The sequence below is a fragment of the Scyliorhinus torazame genome, chromosome 7, assembly GCF_047496885.1.
Source record: "Scyliorhinus torazame isolate Kashiwa2021f chromosome 7, sScyTor2.1, whole genome shotgun sequence".
Taxonomy (NCBI): Eukaryota; Metazoa; Chordata; class Chondrichthyes; order Carcharhiniformes; family Scyliorhinidae; genus Scyliorhinus; species Scyliorhinus torazame.
The window spans coordinates 297,494,418-297,511,730 of record NC_092713.1 but is presented as its reverse complement, the minus strand read 5'-3'; the positions used below and the strand labels follow the sequence as shown (position 1 = coordinate 297,511,730).

At 48.9% G+C, this 17,313-nt stretch overlaps 1 protein-coding gene across 1 annotated transcript in view; it reads left to right on the top strand.

The window, feature by feature from the left end:
- LOC140427114 (uncharacterized) overlaps positions 1-16,449 on the top strand; it is a 687,008-nt gene extending 670,559 nt beyond the window's left edge. The window contains exons 21-24 of the mRNA XM_072512644.1: positions 3,160-3,231; positions 6,606-6,662; positions 15,805-15,857; positions 16,115-16,449. Of these exons, the coding sequence (XP_072368745.1) occupies positions 3,160-3,231; positions 6,606-6,662; positions 15,805-15,857; positions 16,115-16,186 (254 nt within the window). The 3' untranslated portion in view covers positions 16,187-16,449. The remainder of the gene's footprint in view (positions 1-3,159; positions 3,232-6,605; positions 6,663-15,804; positions 15,858-16,114) is intronic.
- The last annotated feature ends 864 nt before the right edge of the window (positions 16,450-17,313 follow it).

Below are 17,313 nucleotides of genomic sequence, written 5' to 3'. Positions count from 1 at the left end.
TGTCCTTCACCGGCCCTACCCTCACCCTGGTCATTCTTTTATTTCTCATGTAAGAGTAAACCGCCTTGGGGTTTTCCTTGATCTGACCCGCCAAGGACTCATGCCCCCTCCTAGCTCTCCGAAGCCCTTTTTTCAGCTCATTCCTTGCTACCTTGTAACCCTCAAGCGACCCTACTGAATCTTGTTTTCTCATCCTTACATATTCTTCCTTTTTCCTCTTGACAAGACATTCAACCGCTTTTGTGAACCATGGTTCCCTCACACGGCCATTTCCTCCCTGCCTGACAGGGACATGCCTATCAAGGATACGCAGTATTGTTCCTTGAACAAGCTCCACTTTTCATTTGTGCCTTTCCCTGACAGTTTCTGTTCCCATCTTATGCTCCCTAATTCTTGCCTAATCGCATCATAATTACCCCTCCCCCAATTATAAACCTTGCCCTGCCGTATGGCCCTATCCCTCTCCATTGCAATAGTGAAAGACACCGAATTGTGGTCACTGTCTCCAAAGTGCTCTCCTACAAACAAATCTAACACTTGGCCCGGTTAATTAACCAGTACCAAATCCAATGTGCCCCCCCCCCCCCTCTTGTCGGCCTATCCACATATTGTGTCAGGAAACCCTCCTGTACACACTGTACAAAAACTGCCCCATCCGAACTGTTCGACCTCTCGAGGTTCCAATCAATATTTGGAAAGTTAAAGTCATCCATGACAACTACCCTGAGACCTCCACACTTATCCATAATCTGTTTTGCAATTTCTTCCTCCACATCTCTATTACTACTTGGGGGCCTCTAGAAAACTCCTAACAATGTGACCGCTCCTTTCCTATTTCTAACTTCGGCCCATATTACCTCAGTCGGCAGATCCCCTTCAAACTGCCTTTCTGCAGCCGTTAAACTATCCTTGATTAACAATGCTACTCCTCCACCTCTTTTACCACCTTCCCTACTCTTATTGAAACATCTATACCCCGGAACGTCCAACAACCATTCCTGTCCCTGTTCTAACCATGTCTCCGTAATGGCCACACCATCGTAGTCCCAAGTACCAATCCACGCTCCAAGTTCACCTATCTTATTCCGGATGCTCCTTGCATTGAAGTAGACACACTTCAACCCACCTTTCTGTCTGCCGGTACACTCCTGCGACCTTGATACCCTCCTCAGTCCCTCACTACTCTCGACGCTGGCTTCTGGACTACAGCTCGTTTTCCCAGCCCCCTGACAAATGAGTTTAAAACCCCCCCAAAGAGCCGTAGCAAATTTCCCTCCCAGGATATTGGTGCCCCTCTGGTTCAGGTGCAAACCGACCTGTCTGTACAGGTCCCACCTTCCCCAGAATGTGCTCCAATTATCCACGTACCTGAAACCCTCCCTCCTACACCATCCCTGCAGCCACATGTTTATCTGCACTCTCTCCCTGTTCCTCATCTCACTAGCACGTGGCACCGGCAACAAACCAGAGACGACAACATGGTTTGTCCTGGCTCTCAGCTTCCACCCTAGCTCCCTAAATTCCTGTTTTAAATCCCCGTCCCTTCTCTTACCTATATCGTTGGTACCGATATGTACCACGACTTGTGACTGAAAACATGGTCCGAGACGTCACCGACCCTGGCACCCGGGAGGCAACATAGCATCCGTGAGTCTCTTTCGCTGCCACAGAACCGTCTATCTGTCCCTTTAACTATCGAGTTCCCAATAACTATTGCTCTCCTGCTCTCCCTCCTTCCCTTCTGAGCCACAGGGACGGACTCAGTGCTGGAGATCCGTTCACCCTGGCTTACCCCTGGTAGGCCGTCCCCCTCAACAGTATCCAAAATGGTATACTTGTTACTGAGGGGAACGGCCACAGAGGATCCCTGCACTGACTGCTTCCTCCCAGCAGAGAAAAAGGTGGAGTGAGGACACTTGGCTGCTTTTGACGTGGTCAAGAGTCATTCATGCATGAAGGGAAATGAAACAATTAATATGTTATGGAGAGTCTCTGTTGTGGGGGTCTGTTCTGGGGATATCTGGTGACGGGGCTTTGTTATGGGGGGTCTCTGGTGGAGGGGGGTCTTGTGGAGGCTCTGATATGGAAGGTTTTGTGTTGGAGGCCTCTCTTATGGGGGATCTCTTGTGGGGGTCCTGTTATCTGGGTCTCAGGTGGGGAGCTCTATTATGGAGGGTCTCTAGTGGGGGGGTCTTGTGGGGGGCATTTGGTTAGGGATATGGAGGGTCAGATTTGCATTTTGGGGAACGAACTTTGGGGCACCCACCTTGAAGACTTACCCCATTGGCCCACCGCAAGGTCCACCACGCCAGGGCCACAATGGGAAATGCCTGTACCAATCCACACCCATTTGAATCCCGACCCAGAGGGCTGGAGAATCACGTACGCATGGAGAATCCAATGCCCAGTCCGTTAGCAGGATGTAAATATGTCAATTTTGACCTATTTGCATCCTTCCGCTGGGGCAGGGCACACACCTCGATGCTGCAGCCAGCGGGTGGCCAGACCATTGGAAACTGGTGCCAATCCCGTTTTTTTTCTCTGTCACATCAGGAACTCCGCTACAGGCAGCGGATGCCAAAAAGTCCAGCACCATATGACCGCTAATGCGGGAAAAAGAGGACATGTGTGGTCATCCTTCTATGCAATGTGACAGAGCTCTTCTGGGATCTCAGTATTAGGATGATCCAACAAGAAGTGTGGAACAGCTTTGAGGTGGGGGGAAAGATTGAGCAGAGTGGCAATCTGTCGATTGCTGCTCATCGGAAGATTTGGACCGAAACTTCTCAATGAGAGTCTGCCTTAGCTTAAATCCCATCCATAATTTGTCTTGTATCTCTGTTACCGACCTGGTCTTAGCTGTATTTTGAGTGCTTATCACTTCCACTCTGCGTGGTTATAGATTTCCTGAGCTATCATCTGACAACCATTAAATGCCCCCAGTACTCGTCACACTTACTTTGGTCTTCTCAAAACCACTTGTGAGAACTCAGCACAGCCTAACAATCTGGTTCAGACAATATTACTTTTATTGATTCCATTGTCCAAATGATTTCAGGATGTCTCATTAGCCGTATAACAGTGTCGTAGAAATGCCTGATGCACCTTCTTTAAATTGAATAGTTCCCATGTTCTAATCCGAAACTCTTATTCTTGCAGGAGATAACGAGATGCCTGAGAAAAGTAGATTTGATGAATATGCAATTATCAATAAAACGGCAAAAAGAGATGGTCAGTAGTTGAATCAGATGATACAAACTGGGAGCAGGAGCCACTTGGAGCCTGTTCCACCATACATTATGATCATGGCTGATTCTCAATCTGCACTGTAAATTCTATTTCTATGAAATCAATGCCGTATTCCCGCTTTCTCCCCATTCCCATTGATGCCACTAACATTTTAAAAATGATCGCATTCTTTCTGTGCAGATATTGTTAAAATAGAGACTGTCAGGTTTTATTATGTTTTATTTTGCTTCCAGTTTATTACTTTGGGTGGGAAGATCTTCAGGTGTGCAGTCCTAAATACTGAGCTATTTTAACACTCTTTAATTATATGGATATTTGTAATGCTGGTCCACTGAATGTTTGAGCACAACACAGAAACATTTATTCAGCCACCTTGGTCACTGTATGTGTCACAGGTTTGCTGTTTAAAATTACACAGAATATAAAATACACAAGTGACCATTCCGCCCAACCAGTTTATATGGCGTGTTTGATTAAAGCAATGGTTAATTATCTATAGGAATGTTTTAATTCCCTACTTGACAATTTCAAGAAAGGTGGAAAGTTAGTTGAGTACTTGGACCATTGTTGTTCACAATTTATATTGATGATTTTGTCTTTACAAATGTACAAAAAAGGAGCTGGAGTAAGCCATTCAGCCCTTGAGTCTGCTCTGCTATTACATAAGACTGATCTGATAGTAAACTCAAAACTGCATTGTACGTCCTCCCCGATAACCTATCACCCCCTTGCTTACCATAAATCTATCCAGTTTGCCTTAAAACCATTCATAGACTCTGGAATTTTCTCCCAGAGAAAATGATGGAAGCAAAGACTCAAGACACGTTGACTGGAAAAAAACAATTTCTAAATTTTTGGACTGGACCAAATTGGTCAGGGAAGGGGGGATGCTCAATACAGAGGAGGACTGCAGTAATTTACAAGAAAACATGAATAAACTTGAAGAATGCTTTTAGAATGGGCAAATTAAGTTCAACATAGATAATGTGAGGTAATATTTTGAGAAGAAAAATTAGATTACAAATTACTTTGAACATAATGCGATAGAGGAGCAAAGCCACCTGGGTGAAGCTCAACAACACTATTTGGGATTTAACTCCCACCTGCTTGCCTGTTAAAATTCACCCCGCTCGCAACACCCAACACCCCCTCACCCCCACACAAGCCCATGTACCTACTCCATCAAAACCATTCACAATTTTGAAGATAAAAGCAAATTACTGCGGATGCTGGAATCTGAAACCAAAGAGAAAGGGCAGGATTCACTGCAATCGACGAATTGGCCCGGCGCCAAGAACCACTTCAGCTTCGGGCCAACCGGAAGTTGCGGAATCCTCCGCACTTCCAGGGGCTAGGCAGGCGCCAGAGGGGTTGGCGCTGCGCCAACCGGCGGCGAGGAGCCAGCGCGAGTTAGCGCATGCGCAGAACCGCCAGCGTATTCTAGTGCATGCGCATGGGGGATGTTTTCTCCGTGCCGGACATGGCGGAGCCCTACAGAGGCCGGCGCTGAAGGAAGAAGTGCCCCAAGGCAGAGGCCCGCCCGCAGATCAGTGGGCCCCAATCGGGGGCCAGGCCACCATGCCCCCCCCCCTCCCCCCACCCCCACCCCCGGGGCCGGATGCCCTGCGCTCCTCCGAGGACCGCACCAGCCAGGTCCCGCCGTGTGGGACCATGTCCAATTTATGGCGGCAGGACTGGCCAGAAACTGACGGCCGCTCGGCCCATCGGGGCCTGGAGAATTGCCGGGGGGGGGGGGGGGTGTCACTGCCAACGGCCCCCAACTGGCGTGGCGTGATCCCCGCACCAGGCCGAAAACCGGCGGCGGAGAATCCGGTGGCGGAGCGTCGGGGCGGGATTCACATCGCCCCCCACCCCGGGGATTCTCTGACCCGGCCAGGGGTCGGACAATCCCGCCCAAAATGCTGGAAAATCTCACCAGGTCTGGCAGCATCTGTAGGGAGAAAAAAAGAGCTAACGTTTTGAGTCCAGATCACCCTTTGTCAAGGGCATCAAATTGTCAAAGACAATTTTAAAGATATCGCCTAGATCCTGCCATATTCCCACTTTATAGAATCATAGAATCCCTACAGTGCAGAAGGAGGCCATTTGGCCCATCAGGTCTGCACCATCCCTTGGACAGAGCACACTACTTAAACGCGCATCCCCACCCCATTCCCATAAACCTACCTAATCTTTTGGACACGAAGGGGCAAGTTAGCATGGCCAATCCTCCTAACTTGCACATCTTTATACTGGGAGGAAAACCAGAGCATCCGAAGGAAACCCACGCAGACACGGGGAGAAAGTGCAAACTCCACACAGGTAGTCACTCAAGGCCGGAATTGAACCCGGGCCCCTGGAGCTGTGAGGCAGCAGTGCTAACCACTGTGCCACTTCAACCATCTCATTGCAAGAAGAAAGAGACCCTGCTCGCTCATCCTTTCCTGATGTGTATAATCGCAGATTTCGGGTATCATTTTGTGATGCTTGAAAATTATTTATTATTTATCTGAATTGTTAGTTCAGCATTATGTAACTTAATATACGTTTTTTGAAATCCACCTGAGCCAACACCTCCTCATACTTGAATAGTTTACTTGGTTTGGATTTCAGTGTCTGGGTTCTCTGATTCTGAGGCTATGTCCCCACGCTGGCAGGGGAACGGTGGCGTTTTGCGGCAGAATAAATGGTGCAAAACGGCCACCGATTACCCGTTTTGCTGGGGGCTAACAGGACGGCAGCGTAGAGCACCCGGCTCTAGCTGCTGGTACACCCCGGAGAATTGCCGGGTCCATGGTCGCACATGCGCACGGCAACGGCCTGCAGCGGCCACGCGGTACTACATGGAGGAGGTTGCTCGCAGACCCAGTCCGCGAAATAGTCTCGCCCTGCGGCCGGCTCACGTGCCCCGGATCAACTCGCAAAGTGACCCAGCCCCGAATAATGTCCGAGCCCAGCCCGCGGATCAGCCCTCCCCCGACTGTGGTGCCGCTGGACTGAGCCTGCAGCCGCCACACCGAGTTCCCAACGGGTGAGACCACACATGTCCCACCCCGTCGAGAACTCAGCCGGTCACGGGCGGAGCATCGGGAGTGTGCCTCAGGCAATGTCTGCATTGGAGGGGGAGGCGGCGTCCCCAATTTGGTCGGGATCAGGTATTCGCCGGCTGATCGCTGAATGCAATTTCGGCATCGGCGACCGTAGAATCCCGCCCAAGATCTTCGTTGAGGACCTAAATAAATCACTTTCAAACTCAATATAATATTATATCAAACTACAATCATATTAAAATTAATTTGTAGCTTAGACACTGCCTGTATGGATAAAATTCTATATTTCTATCTCATTCTGTGCAGATACAGAGAGAGAAGATATTCAATATGCAACTCTCAATTTTCAGAAAAAAGCACCAGGTAATAAAACTTAATGTTTCAAATTTTTCTGATATTTTCATTTTTGTGTTTTTCAAGGACAGGAATATTAATGCTGGCAAATAAACCTTAGTTAATCTTAATTACCTTTCCCCACCTTAATTTACCTTAATTACCTTCATGTCAACATCAAGCAATCCGAGAGAAAAACTCCTCACACTCTACCACTCGGCTGAGTGGCTGCTAGCTGTGACACAGTGGGTGCCTCGCTATTCCCTGAGTCCAAGGGTTGTGGGTTCGAGTACCATGCCAGGGACGTGGGCCGAAAATCTGGGCTGACACATCAATGCAGCACTGAGGCAGTGCTGTACTATCGGAGGTGGTGTCTTTTAGAGGAGGCATTAAATCGAGACTCTGTATGTGTTCTGTGTTGGACATTAAATACGCCGTAGCACAACAGTACTTTGTTGAATAAATGGGAGTCCTCCCTTGAACAAGTTTGTCCTTCCTATTAAGAAGCAGACGATCCGGTCATTATCACATTGCTGTTTGTGGAAGTCTGTTGCACACAAATTGCCTGCAATGTTTCTGACATTACAGCCTTGAGAATGCTTCATTATTCATAAAATGTGACGCTCATTGTAAAAGTCTAATTGTAAACCTTTTTTTTTGATCACCAACTTCAGAAGAACACTCCTTGAAGCAACAGTGTGCCAGTCCTTCCATTTGACATATGCACCTGCAGCATGCGCACTCTGAGTGAAATTGTCAATTAATGTTGATGAGAGAAAGTGGTGTGCTTTCGGTCTGATCCCAGGAGGATCTGTATTGAGACAATATTCTAAGCAACAAGGTGCCTGAGCAAGATTTGCATTAATGGGAATCAGAGGGAAAACTCCCTGCCGGTTGGACTCATACCTAGCACAAAGGAATATAGTTCTGGTTGTTTGAAGTCAATCATCTCAGTTCCAGGACATCACTGCAGGAGTTCCACAGGGTAGTGTCCTCGGCCCAACCATTTTCAGCAGCTTTATCAATGACCTTCCCTTCATCATAAGGGCAGAGGTGGAGTTAGTCACTGATGATATGTTCAGAACCATTCATGATTCCTTAGATAGTGGAGCTCTCCATACCCATGTGAAAAATGACCTTGCCAATGTCATAAATATACACCAGTATATCATGGTGCAGACACACACTGATGGACACACAGTGGGACCAATCAACACACACAACATCGCAGCCAATCACCAATGAGAGCACACGCACTATAAAGACAGGGGGCATCAGAGTTCCCGCTCATTCGAGTTGCAGCTAGCTAGGAGGACAGAGCTCACAGCCTGCAACACAGACATTCACCATGTGCTGAGTGCATCGACTGGTTAGGACAAGGCAAAGGTCTTTAGTTAAAGCTGGTATCGTATTAACCCACAGTCTAAGTAACTTTAAACAGTTAATGATTCAACAAAATAGCGTTGCACTATTTCAAGTGTTTGTGACCTGTATGTGATCCAGAACACCCAACACATCATGATACCAGGAGTGGTGGGATACTAGCACTTCTTAGACCCACCTGCAAGTGATCTGCCTTCCGCCAGCATTTTGTATCCTGTGACATGGACAACATCAGCCTGCTGCCGCCACTCCACATCGCTGGCAACCTCGGGGCCAACTGGAAGATTTTCAAACAGCGCTTCGAGCCCTTCCTCGAAGCCACGGACAGGGAGGGCACCTCGGACACCAGAAAGATTGCGCTTCTCCTCTCCATGGCCGGGGACCATGCCATCCACATTTTCAACTCTCTCACCTTTGCAGATGATGACGATCCTCCTCAAGTTTGACACTCACTGCAGCGTAGAAGTGAATAAAGGTTTCGAATGATATGTGTTCCAGCAGTGTTTGCAGGGTAAGGATGAACCTTTCCAATCCTTTCTTACGCACCTCCGCATCCTTGCGCAATCTTGCAGCGACGGGCCCACCTCCGACTCCATGATACGCGACCAGATCGTTTTCGGTGTTCAGTCGGACCCCCTACATCAGCAGCTCCTCAAAGTAAAGCAACACACCCTAGCGACCGCCATCGAGACCTGTGTCTTACATGAAAACGCTACGAGTCGGTATTCCCATATACAAGTGGCTGAAACGGCGCGGCAAGGTCCCCACGAGGCAGAACGGCCCCAAGTGATTGAGTACCTCCAGGGCCTCAGCCTGGATGAGGGCGGCCATTTCGCGCGCTTTTCATGGATTCCCGCGCTTGTGCGCACCAAACGAGGGGTCGGCGATGTTGAGGAACGTAATGCGCAGGCACGCACCACGCACGACCGCACCGTGCATGCGCGGTGGTGCAGCGAACGTGCTGACGTTACAACGTGCGGCAACTGTAGCTCCGCCCATTTAAAGGGGCAATGCCACACAAAATCTCGACAATGTCTACGATGTGGAAGACTTGGCTGCTGTCGAGCAACTCAGCCTGCCAACTCATATCGCTTCAGCCAGCCTCGCAGGAATGTTCGGGCAATTCAACACACGGTCACCGAGTCCGATGCGGACCTCCCACACAGCAGTGACACCGAGGACCCGAAGGCGCCTTTTCGAGTCGGTGTCGTAACGAAAAACAGGCTGTCCCCGAAACAAAGACACCAGCCGCTGTCGGTATACAGTGTGTGTATGTGTGAGAGTATATATGAGAGTGTATGTGTGTGTGCTAGTGTGTGCGTGACAGTGCATGAGAGAAAGTGTGTGTGAGACTCTGTGAGGGTGTGCGTGAGAGCACAGATGAGTGGTGTGCCACCCTGACGGTCAACAGGTCCCAAATACGATTCCACCTGGACACTGGTGCCTCTGCCAATCTCATGGCGTGGTCTGCGTTCCAAAGCCTTCGTGTCAAACCAGCCATCCTTCCATTGGCCTGCAGCTATTGGACTACACTGGCAACATCATTCCTGCTACCGGCTCGTGGCAACTTGAAGTGACGCACAAGTCACGGAAAGCCATCCTTCCTTTAGATATCGTGGGCTCCTCGAAGGACTCCCTGCTTGGCGCACAGGCGTGCAAGCTGTTGAACCTCATTCAAAGAGTTCACTCTCTCTCTCCTGATGACACGCCCGCCTTCCAGGACGCTGACTTCAGGGCGCAACTTGACGCCATCATCGACCAGCACCGAGACGTCTTCGAAGGCATGGGCACGCTCCCATATACTTACAAGATCCTACTCAAACCTGTGGTGCATGCACCTCGCAGAGTCCCAGCACCCCTCAAGAACTGCCTCAAGCAGCAGCTGCAGGACTTCCAAGACCAAGGAGTGATCTCCAGGGTTACGGAACCAACCGACTGGGTCAGTTCCATGGTGTGCGTAAAAAAGCCTTCCGGCGAGCTGTATTTGCATTGATCCCAAGGATCTGAATCGTAATATCATGAGGGAGCATTATCCAATTCCAAAGCGCGAAGAGATCACATGCGAGATGGCTCGCGCCAAGCTCTTCACCAAACTTGACGCCTCGAAAGGATTCTGGCAAATCCAGCTCGACAAATCCAGCAGGAAACTGTGTACCTTTAACACCCCCTTTGGCAGATATTGTTACAACAGGATGCCGTTTGGGGTCATATCGGCTTCAGAAGTGTTCCACAGGATCATGGAACAAATGATGGAAGGCATTGAAGGTGTTCGCGTTTATGTCGACGACATAATTATTTGGTCCACCGCCCCGCAGGAGCATGTCAGTCACCTCCAGCGGGTGTTCAAACGCATACGGGAGCAGGGCCTACGCCTCAACAGAACCAAATGCTCCTTTGGTCAGACGGAACTCAAGTTCCTAGGGGACTATATCTCCCAATTGGGTGTGCGGCCAGATGCGGACAAGGTGGCTGCTATCACAGCCATGAAAACACTAGAGGACAAGAAGGCGGTCCTGCGATTTCTGGGCATGGTCAACTTCCTAGGGAGGTTCATCCCTAACCTCACCTCTCATACCACGGCTCTCAGGAACCTGGTCAGGAAGATGACAGACTTCCAATGGCTTCCTGCCCACGAGCGCGAATGGAGAGAACTCAAAACCAAACTCACCACGGCCCCGGTCTTAGCTTTTTTTGATCCGGCGAAAGAGACAAAAATTTCGACCGATGCCAGCCGATCTGGCATTGGGGCAGTGCTCCTGCAACGTGATGAGGCCTCATCATGGGCCCCCGTTGCATATGCATCACACGCCATGACCCCCACGGAACAGCGCTACGCGCAGATAGAAAAGGAGTGCCTGGGCCTTCTGACCGGTGTCGTCAAGTTTCATGATTATGTGTACGGCCTTCCCCAAATCACCGTCGAGACCAACCATCGCCCGCTGGTCAATATAATACAGAAAGACTTGAACGACATGACGCCTCGCCTCCAGTATATTCTGCTCAAGCTCCGGCGATACGACTTCCAGCTGGTATACACCCCGGGCAAAGACCTAATCATCGCCGATGCTCTCTCCAGGGCAGTCAACACTCCATGTGACCTAGCTGGATTCGTCTGCCAGGTTGACGCCCATGTGGCCTTCATAAGACCATAAGACATAGGAGTGGAAGTAAGGCCATTCGGCCCATCGAGTCCACTCCACCATTCAATCATGGCTTGATTAGTAAGTTTGCAGACGACACAAAGGTTGGTGGAATTGCGGATAGCGATGAGGACTGTCGGAGGATACAGCAGGATTTAGATTGTTTGGAGACTTGGGCGGAGAGATGGCAGATGGAGTTTAATCCGGACAAATGTGAGGTAATGCATTTTGGAAGGCCTAATGCAGGTAGGGAATATACAGTGAATGGTAGAACCCTCAAGAGTATTGAAAGTCAAAGAGATCTAGGAGTACAGGTCCACAGGTCATTGAAAGGGGCAACACAGGTGGAGAAGGTAGTCAAGAAGGCATACGGCATGCTTGCTTTCATTGGCCGGGGCATTGAGTATAAGAATTGGCAAGTCATGTTGCAGCTGTATAGAACCTTAGTTAGGCCACACTTGGAGTATAGTGTTCAATTCTGGTCGCCACACTACCAGAAGGATGTGGAGGCTTTAGAGAGGGTGCAGAAGAGATTTACCAGAATGTTGCCTGGTATGGAGGGCATTAGCTATGAGGAGCGGTTGAATAAACTCGGTTTGTTCTCACTGGAACGAAGGAGGTTGAGGGGAGGCCTGATAGAGGTATACAAAATTATGAGGGGCATAGACAGAGTACATAGTCAGAGGCTTTTCCTCAGGGTAGAGGGGTCAATTACTAGGGGGCATAGGTTTAAGGTGAGAGGGGCAAGGTTTAGAGTAGATGTACGAGGCAAGTTTTTTACGCAGAGGGTAGTGGGTGCCTGGAACTCGCTACCGGAGGAGGTGGTGGAAGCAGGGACGATAGTGACATTTAAGGGGCATCTTGACAAATACATGAATAGGATGGGAATAGAGGGATACGGACCCAGGAAGTGTAGAAGATTGTAGTTTAGTCGGGCAGCATGGTCGGCACGGGCTTGGAGGGCCAAAGGGCCTGTTCCTGTGCTGTACATTTCTTTGTTCTTTGTTCTTTGTTCTTTGATTTCAACTCCATTTACCCGCTCTCTCTCCATAGCCCTTAATTCCTTGAGAAATCAAGAATTTATCAACTTCTGTCTTAAAGACACTCAACGTCCCGGCCTCCACCGCCCTCTGTGGCAATGAATTCCACAGATCCACCACTCTCTGGCTGAAGAAATTTCTCCTCATCTCTGTTCTAAAGTGACTCCCTTTTATTCTAAGGCTGTGCCCCCGGGTCCTAGTCTCCCCTGCTAATGGAAACAACTTCCCTACATCCACCCTATCTAAGCCATTCATTATCTTGTAAGTTTCTATTAGATCTCCCCTCAACCTCCTAAACTCCAAAAAATATAATCCCAGGATTATATTATATCCAATCTACCTGCCACGGATGAACGCCTGGTCCAAATTCGCCGCGAGACAGAGGCTGACGCTTTACTACAGCGTGTCATGCGCCACCTAACAGACGGGTGACTCAAGGGCCAATGCCCGCAGTTCTACAACATCAGAGATGATCTGGCGGTAGTCGATGGTGTTCTCCTGAAACTGGACCGCATTGTCATCCCGCACAGCATGCGCCAGCTCGTCTTGGAACAGCTACACGAGGGCCATCTTGGCATGGAGAAGTGCCGCCGACGGGCCCGAGAGGCAGTGTACTGGCCCGGCATCAATGACGACATTGCCAACACGGTGCTTAACTGCCCCACTTGTCAGCGCTTCCAGCCGGCCCAACCACGTGAGACCTTACAGCCCCATGAGTTGGTCACGCCCCCTTGGTCCAAGGTCGGCATCGACCTGTTCCATGCGCTGGGCAGGGACTATGTCCTGATTGTAGACTATTTTTCAAACTACCGGGAGGTGGTACGTTTACACGACATCACATCGTCTGCAGTCATCTGTGCCTGTAAGGACACCTTTGCTCGACACAGCATCCCACTCACTGTGATGTCGGACAATGGCCCCTGCTTCGCAAGCCAGGAATGGTCCAACTTTTCCATGAGGTACAACTTTGTGCATGTGACATCCAATCCCCTGTACCCCCAATCCAACGGTAAAGCAGAGAAGGGCGTCCACATAGTCAAACTGCTCCTCCGCAAGGCTGCCGATGCTGGGTCTGATTTCTACCTTGCCTTGCTGGCCTATCGCTCGACCCTACTGTCCACTTCCCTGTCGCCAGCCCAGCTGCTCATGGGTCGCACCCTGAGGATGACGGTGCCGTCCATTCATGTCCGAGACCTCGACCACGTTCCGGTCCTTCAACGAATGCAACTGTCTCGTGCACAGCACAAGGCGGCTCATGACTCCTGTGCAGCTGATCTCCCTGCTCTGGCTCCAGATGACAACGTTCGCATCCATCTTCCGGATGGTGGCTCCCTGCAACCACTGTGGTTCTTCGGCAGGTGGCTCCCTGCTCGTTACTGGTTTGTCTACCGGATGGCTCCATTCTGCGCCGCAATCGACGTGCCCTTCGTCTCGTTCCGCCCTCGCTACGTGATCCTCCACATTGCCACGCCCTCCTGTTGACCCTGACCCGGACTATGCAGAGATTCCAGTCACTCTGCTTCCTCCTCACTCTGACGCAGTCCAGCCCGCTCCTCAGCCGGCGGCTCCCGACCCACCCTTGAGGCGGTCAACCAGAACTTGTCACCAACCTCAGAGACTTAATTTGTGGACTTATGGACTTTCTGATTTGTTCTGTTCTTCCGTTTAATCGTTCAAGTGGTTTGTATATAGTGTTCACTCATTATTCTTGTGACACACTGTTTTTCTGCACCAGGCACCTTCCCATGTAAACAGCTTAGTTTTTATGTACATAGTCCTGTGAATATTTTGCACACACATAGTCAGGAACATTCATCATAAACTATTTATTGCCACGCAGGTACATTATTTTATAAAAGGGGGGATGTCATAATATACACCAGTATATCATGGTGCAGACACACACTGATGGACACACAGTGGGACCAATCAACACACACAACACCGCAGCAAATCACCAGTGAGAGCACACGCACTATAAAGACAGAGGGCATCAGAGTTCCCGCTCATTCGAGTTGCAGCTAGATAGAAGGACAGAGCTCACAGCCTGCAACACAGACATTCACCATGTGCTGAGTGCATCAACTGGTTAGGACAAGGCAAAGGTCTTTAGTTAATGCCAGTATCGTATTAACCCACAGTCTAAGTAACTTTAAACAGTTAATGATTCAATAAAATAGTGTTGCACTATTTAACGTGTTGGTGACCTGTATGTGATCCAGAACACCCAACACATCAGACAACATTCAGGCTTTGGCTGATAAGTGGCAAGTATCATTCACACCACATAACTGAGAGGCAACTATCACCTTCAACAATTCAAAGGCATTACCATCACTTAATCCCCCACTATCAACATCTGGTGTTACCATTGACCAGAAACTGAACTGGACCAGCCATATAAATACTGTGGTTACAAGAATAGATCAGATGCGGGAAAACCTGTGGCAAGTAGCTCATCTCACCTAACCGTTCACCTAAAAGCCCGTTCACCATCGACACGACACAAGTAAGGAGTGTAAAGGAATATTTTCCAGTCACCTGGATGAGTCACTGCAATAACATTCAAGAAACAAGACCCCATCCAAGACAATACAGCCCGCTTGGTTGAAATTCCGTCTACCACCTTCAACATTCACGCACTCCACTGCCAACACACAATGGCAGCAGTGTAGACCATCTACAAGATGCACTACAGCAACTCACCAAGGCTCTTTCGACAACATTTCCTTAGCCCACAACTTCTACCACCTAGCACCATAAAGTCAGAGAATTCCTACAGTGCAGTAGGAGGCCAGTTTGCCCATTTAACCTACACCACCCCTCCTGACCTAGGCCCACTCCCCCACCCCATCCCTGTAACCAGCCTTGTTGTAACTGAGACTGAGGCTAATTGTTGGTGTGTTGCCCAGCACAGTGATTAAACTATAAAAGTATTTAATTTGCTTTCATGTGTTCTGAAGATATAAAGGCGTAAAGAAAATTCTTCACAAATTGAGCTGAGTAAAGCTAATTATCCTCTGCGTTTGCAGGTCATAGAGTTATAAAAGTTTACAGCGTGAAAACAGGGCCTTCAGCCCAACTTGTCCATGTTGCCCGGTTTTTTCCACTAATCTAGTCCCAATTGCCCGCATTTGGCCCAATAAAGTAACACCGGTTACCTGGATATTAATGACAGGGAACGGGGAGTTGATCGCTGACACTTGATTTCTGTTCCTTTCATCATGCCTATGTCGATTTAATGGAAATAAGACTGAAGGGCTCTTTCTACTGCCTCCAGCTTCACTTTCTACCAACAAATCATCCAAAGAGCACCCACTCCCAACAACATCTGAGCAAGTCAGCAATAGTCGTGCAATCTCCCAGCAACAATGGAAGGATCTCAGTTAATCTATGATGTTCCCTGTGGCGCATTGTGTAAATTCTGTACTTCTAATGGATGTGAGTACTGCAGATTAAACCAGGGTTCACTGTCAACCAATGTCTCATTGATCCATTGGCTGTATGAGTGAATGTAATCAGCTGAGGGCGGTTTAATGCCAATTGCCATTTTTTTCAGCCCAATCTGTCAATATTATTCTTTATTTCTGATATTTTCAATTATCACAGGAAGCAAACAGGGTACAAAGAGTACACAGTGCAACCAACAATCTTCAGATACTGTGAGTACATTGATTCTTTCTTGTGAATATCAGTATAATAAAAGCAAAATACAGCGGATGATAAAAATCTGAAATAAAAACCAAAAATGCTGGAAAATGTCAGCAGATCTGTGGAAATAGAAACAGTGTTTACGGGTTTGTAAAATTGTCAGCGGATCTGTGGAAAGAGAAACAGAGTTTATGGGTTTGTAAAATTATCCGTAAAGAGAGGCAATTATCAATCAGATTATTAAACGTGGTTAATTTCTCTCTTGCAGGAACTGGCTCCTTCAAATGACAATGGCTCATCTGTCATCTATGCACAAGTAGCACAAACACAATGTAAATAATCTTCACTGAAGAGACGAGAAGTGTTTGGATTAGACATTTCAAATATAACATGTTTTTGTCAATTGATGATTTTACCTCGTAACAGATTGAAGCTTTATTCCTCTGTGCCTACTCTGATTTACAAACATTGCGTCACACTTTTGAAACATGAAAGTAACTTTCAATAGAAATGGTTCAATTGCTATTATTTCAACAATCTTCGCACAGCTTCTGCAGATGTCATGTAAAACAAAGCTTCATTATTAAAAATAAACTGAATGTTCAATGTTTATCTGCCCACTCAATGTCTCAGAATTGTAAGAACCAACAGTCCTGATTTAACTATCACTTACCTTGACTTCCTCTTTATCTGATTGGGAAACTGAGGGACATTTATCCTTTTGACATCCACCAACATTTACCCAATTCATTCAGTGATCTTTGGTTACAAGTCTGAGTTTCCCAAATCAACATCAGAAATGGTTTTGATATCTGCATATATTTGGGAATGCTACAATCATTTCTCAGAAGAAACAAATAATCCGATCAACCCAGATACTTCAATATTGGCTGTTGGTTTCTGGCTGATATTCTCAGGGGAAAATGGGGCGAAATTCTCCCCCAACGGCGCGATGTCCGCCGACTGGTGCCAAAAACGGCGCCAATCAGACGGGCATCGCGCTGGCCCAAAGGTGCGGAATGCGCTGCATCTTTGGGGGCCGAGCCCCAACATTGAGGGGCTAGGCCGGCGCCGGAGGAATTTCCGCCCCGCCAGCTGGCGGAAATGGCGTTTGTTGCCCCGCCAGCTGGCGCGGAAATGCAGTTTCCCACGCATGCGCAGTGGGGAGAGTCTCTTCCGCCTCCACCATGGTGGAGGCCGTGGCGGAGGCGGAAGGGAAAGAGTGCCCCCACGGCACAGGCCCTCCCGCGGATCGGTGGGCCCCGATCGCAGGCCAGGCCACCGTGGGGGCACTCCCCGGGGTCAGATCGCCCCGCGCCCCCCCCCCCAGGACCCCGGAGCCCGCCCACGCCACCTGGTCCCGCCGGTAAATACCAGCTTTGATTTACGCCGGCGGGACAGGCAATTTCTGGGCGGGACTTCGGCCCGTCCGGGCTGGAGAATTGAGCGGGGGGTCCCGCCAACCGG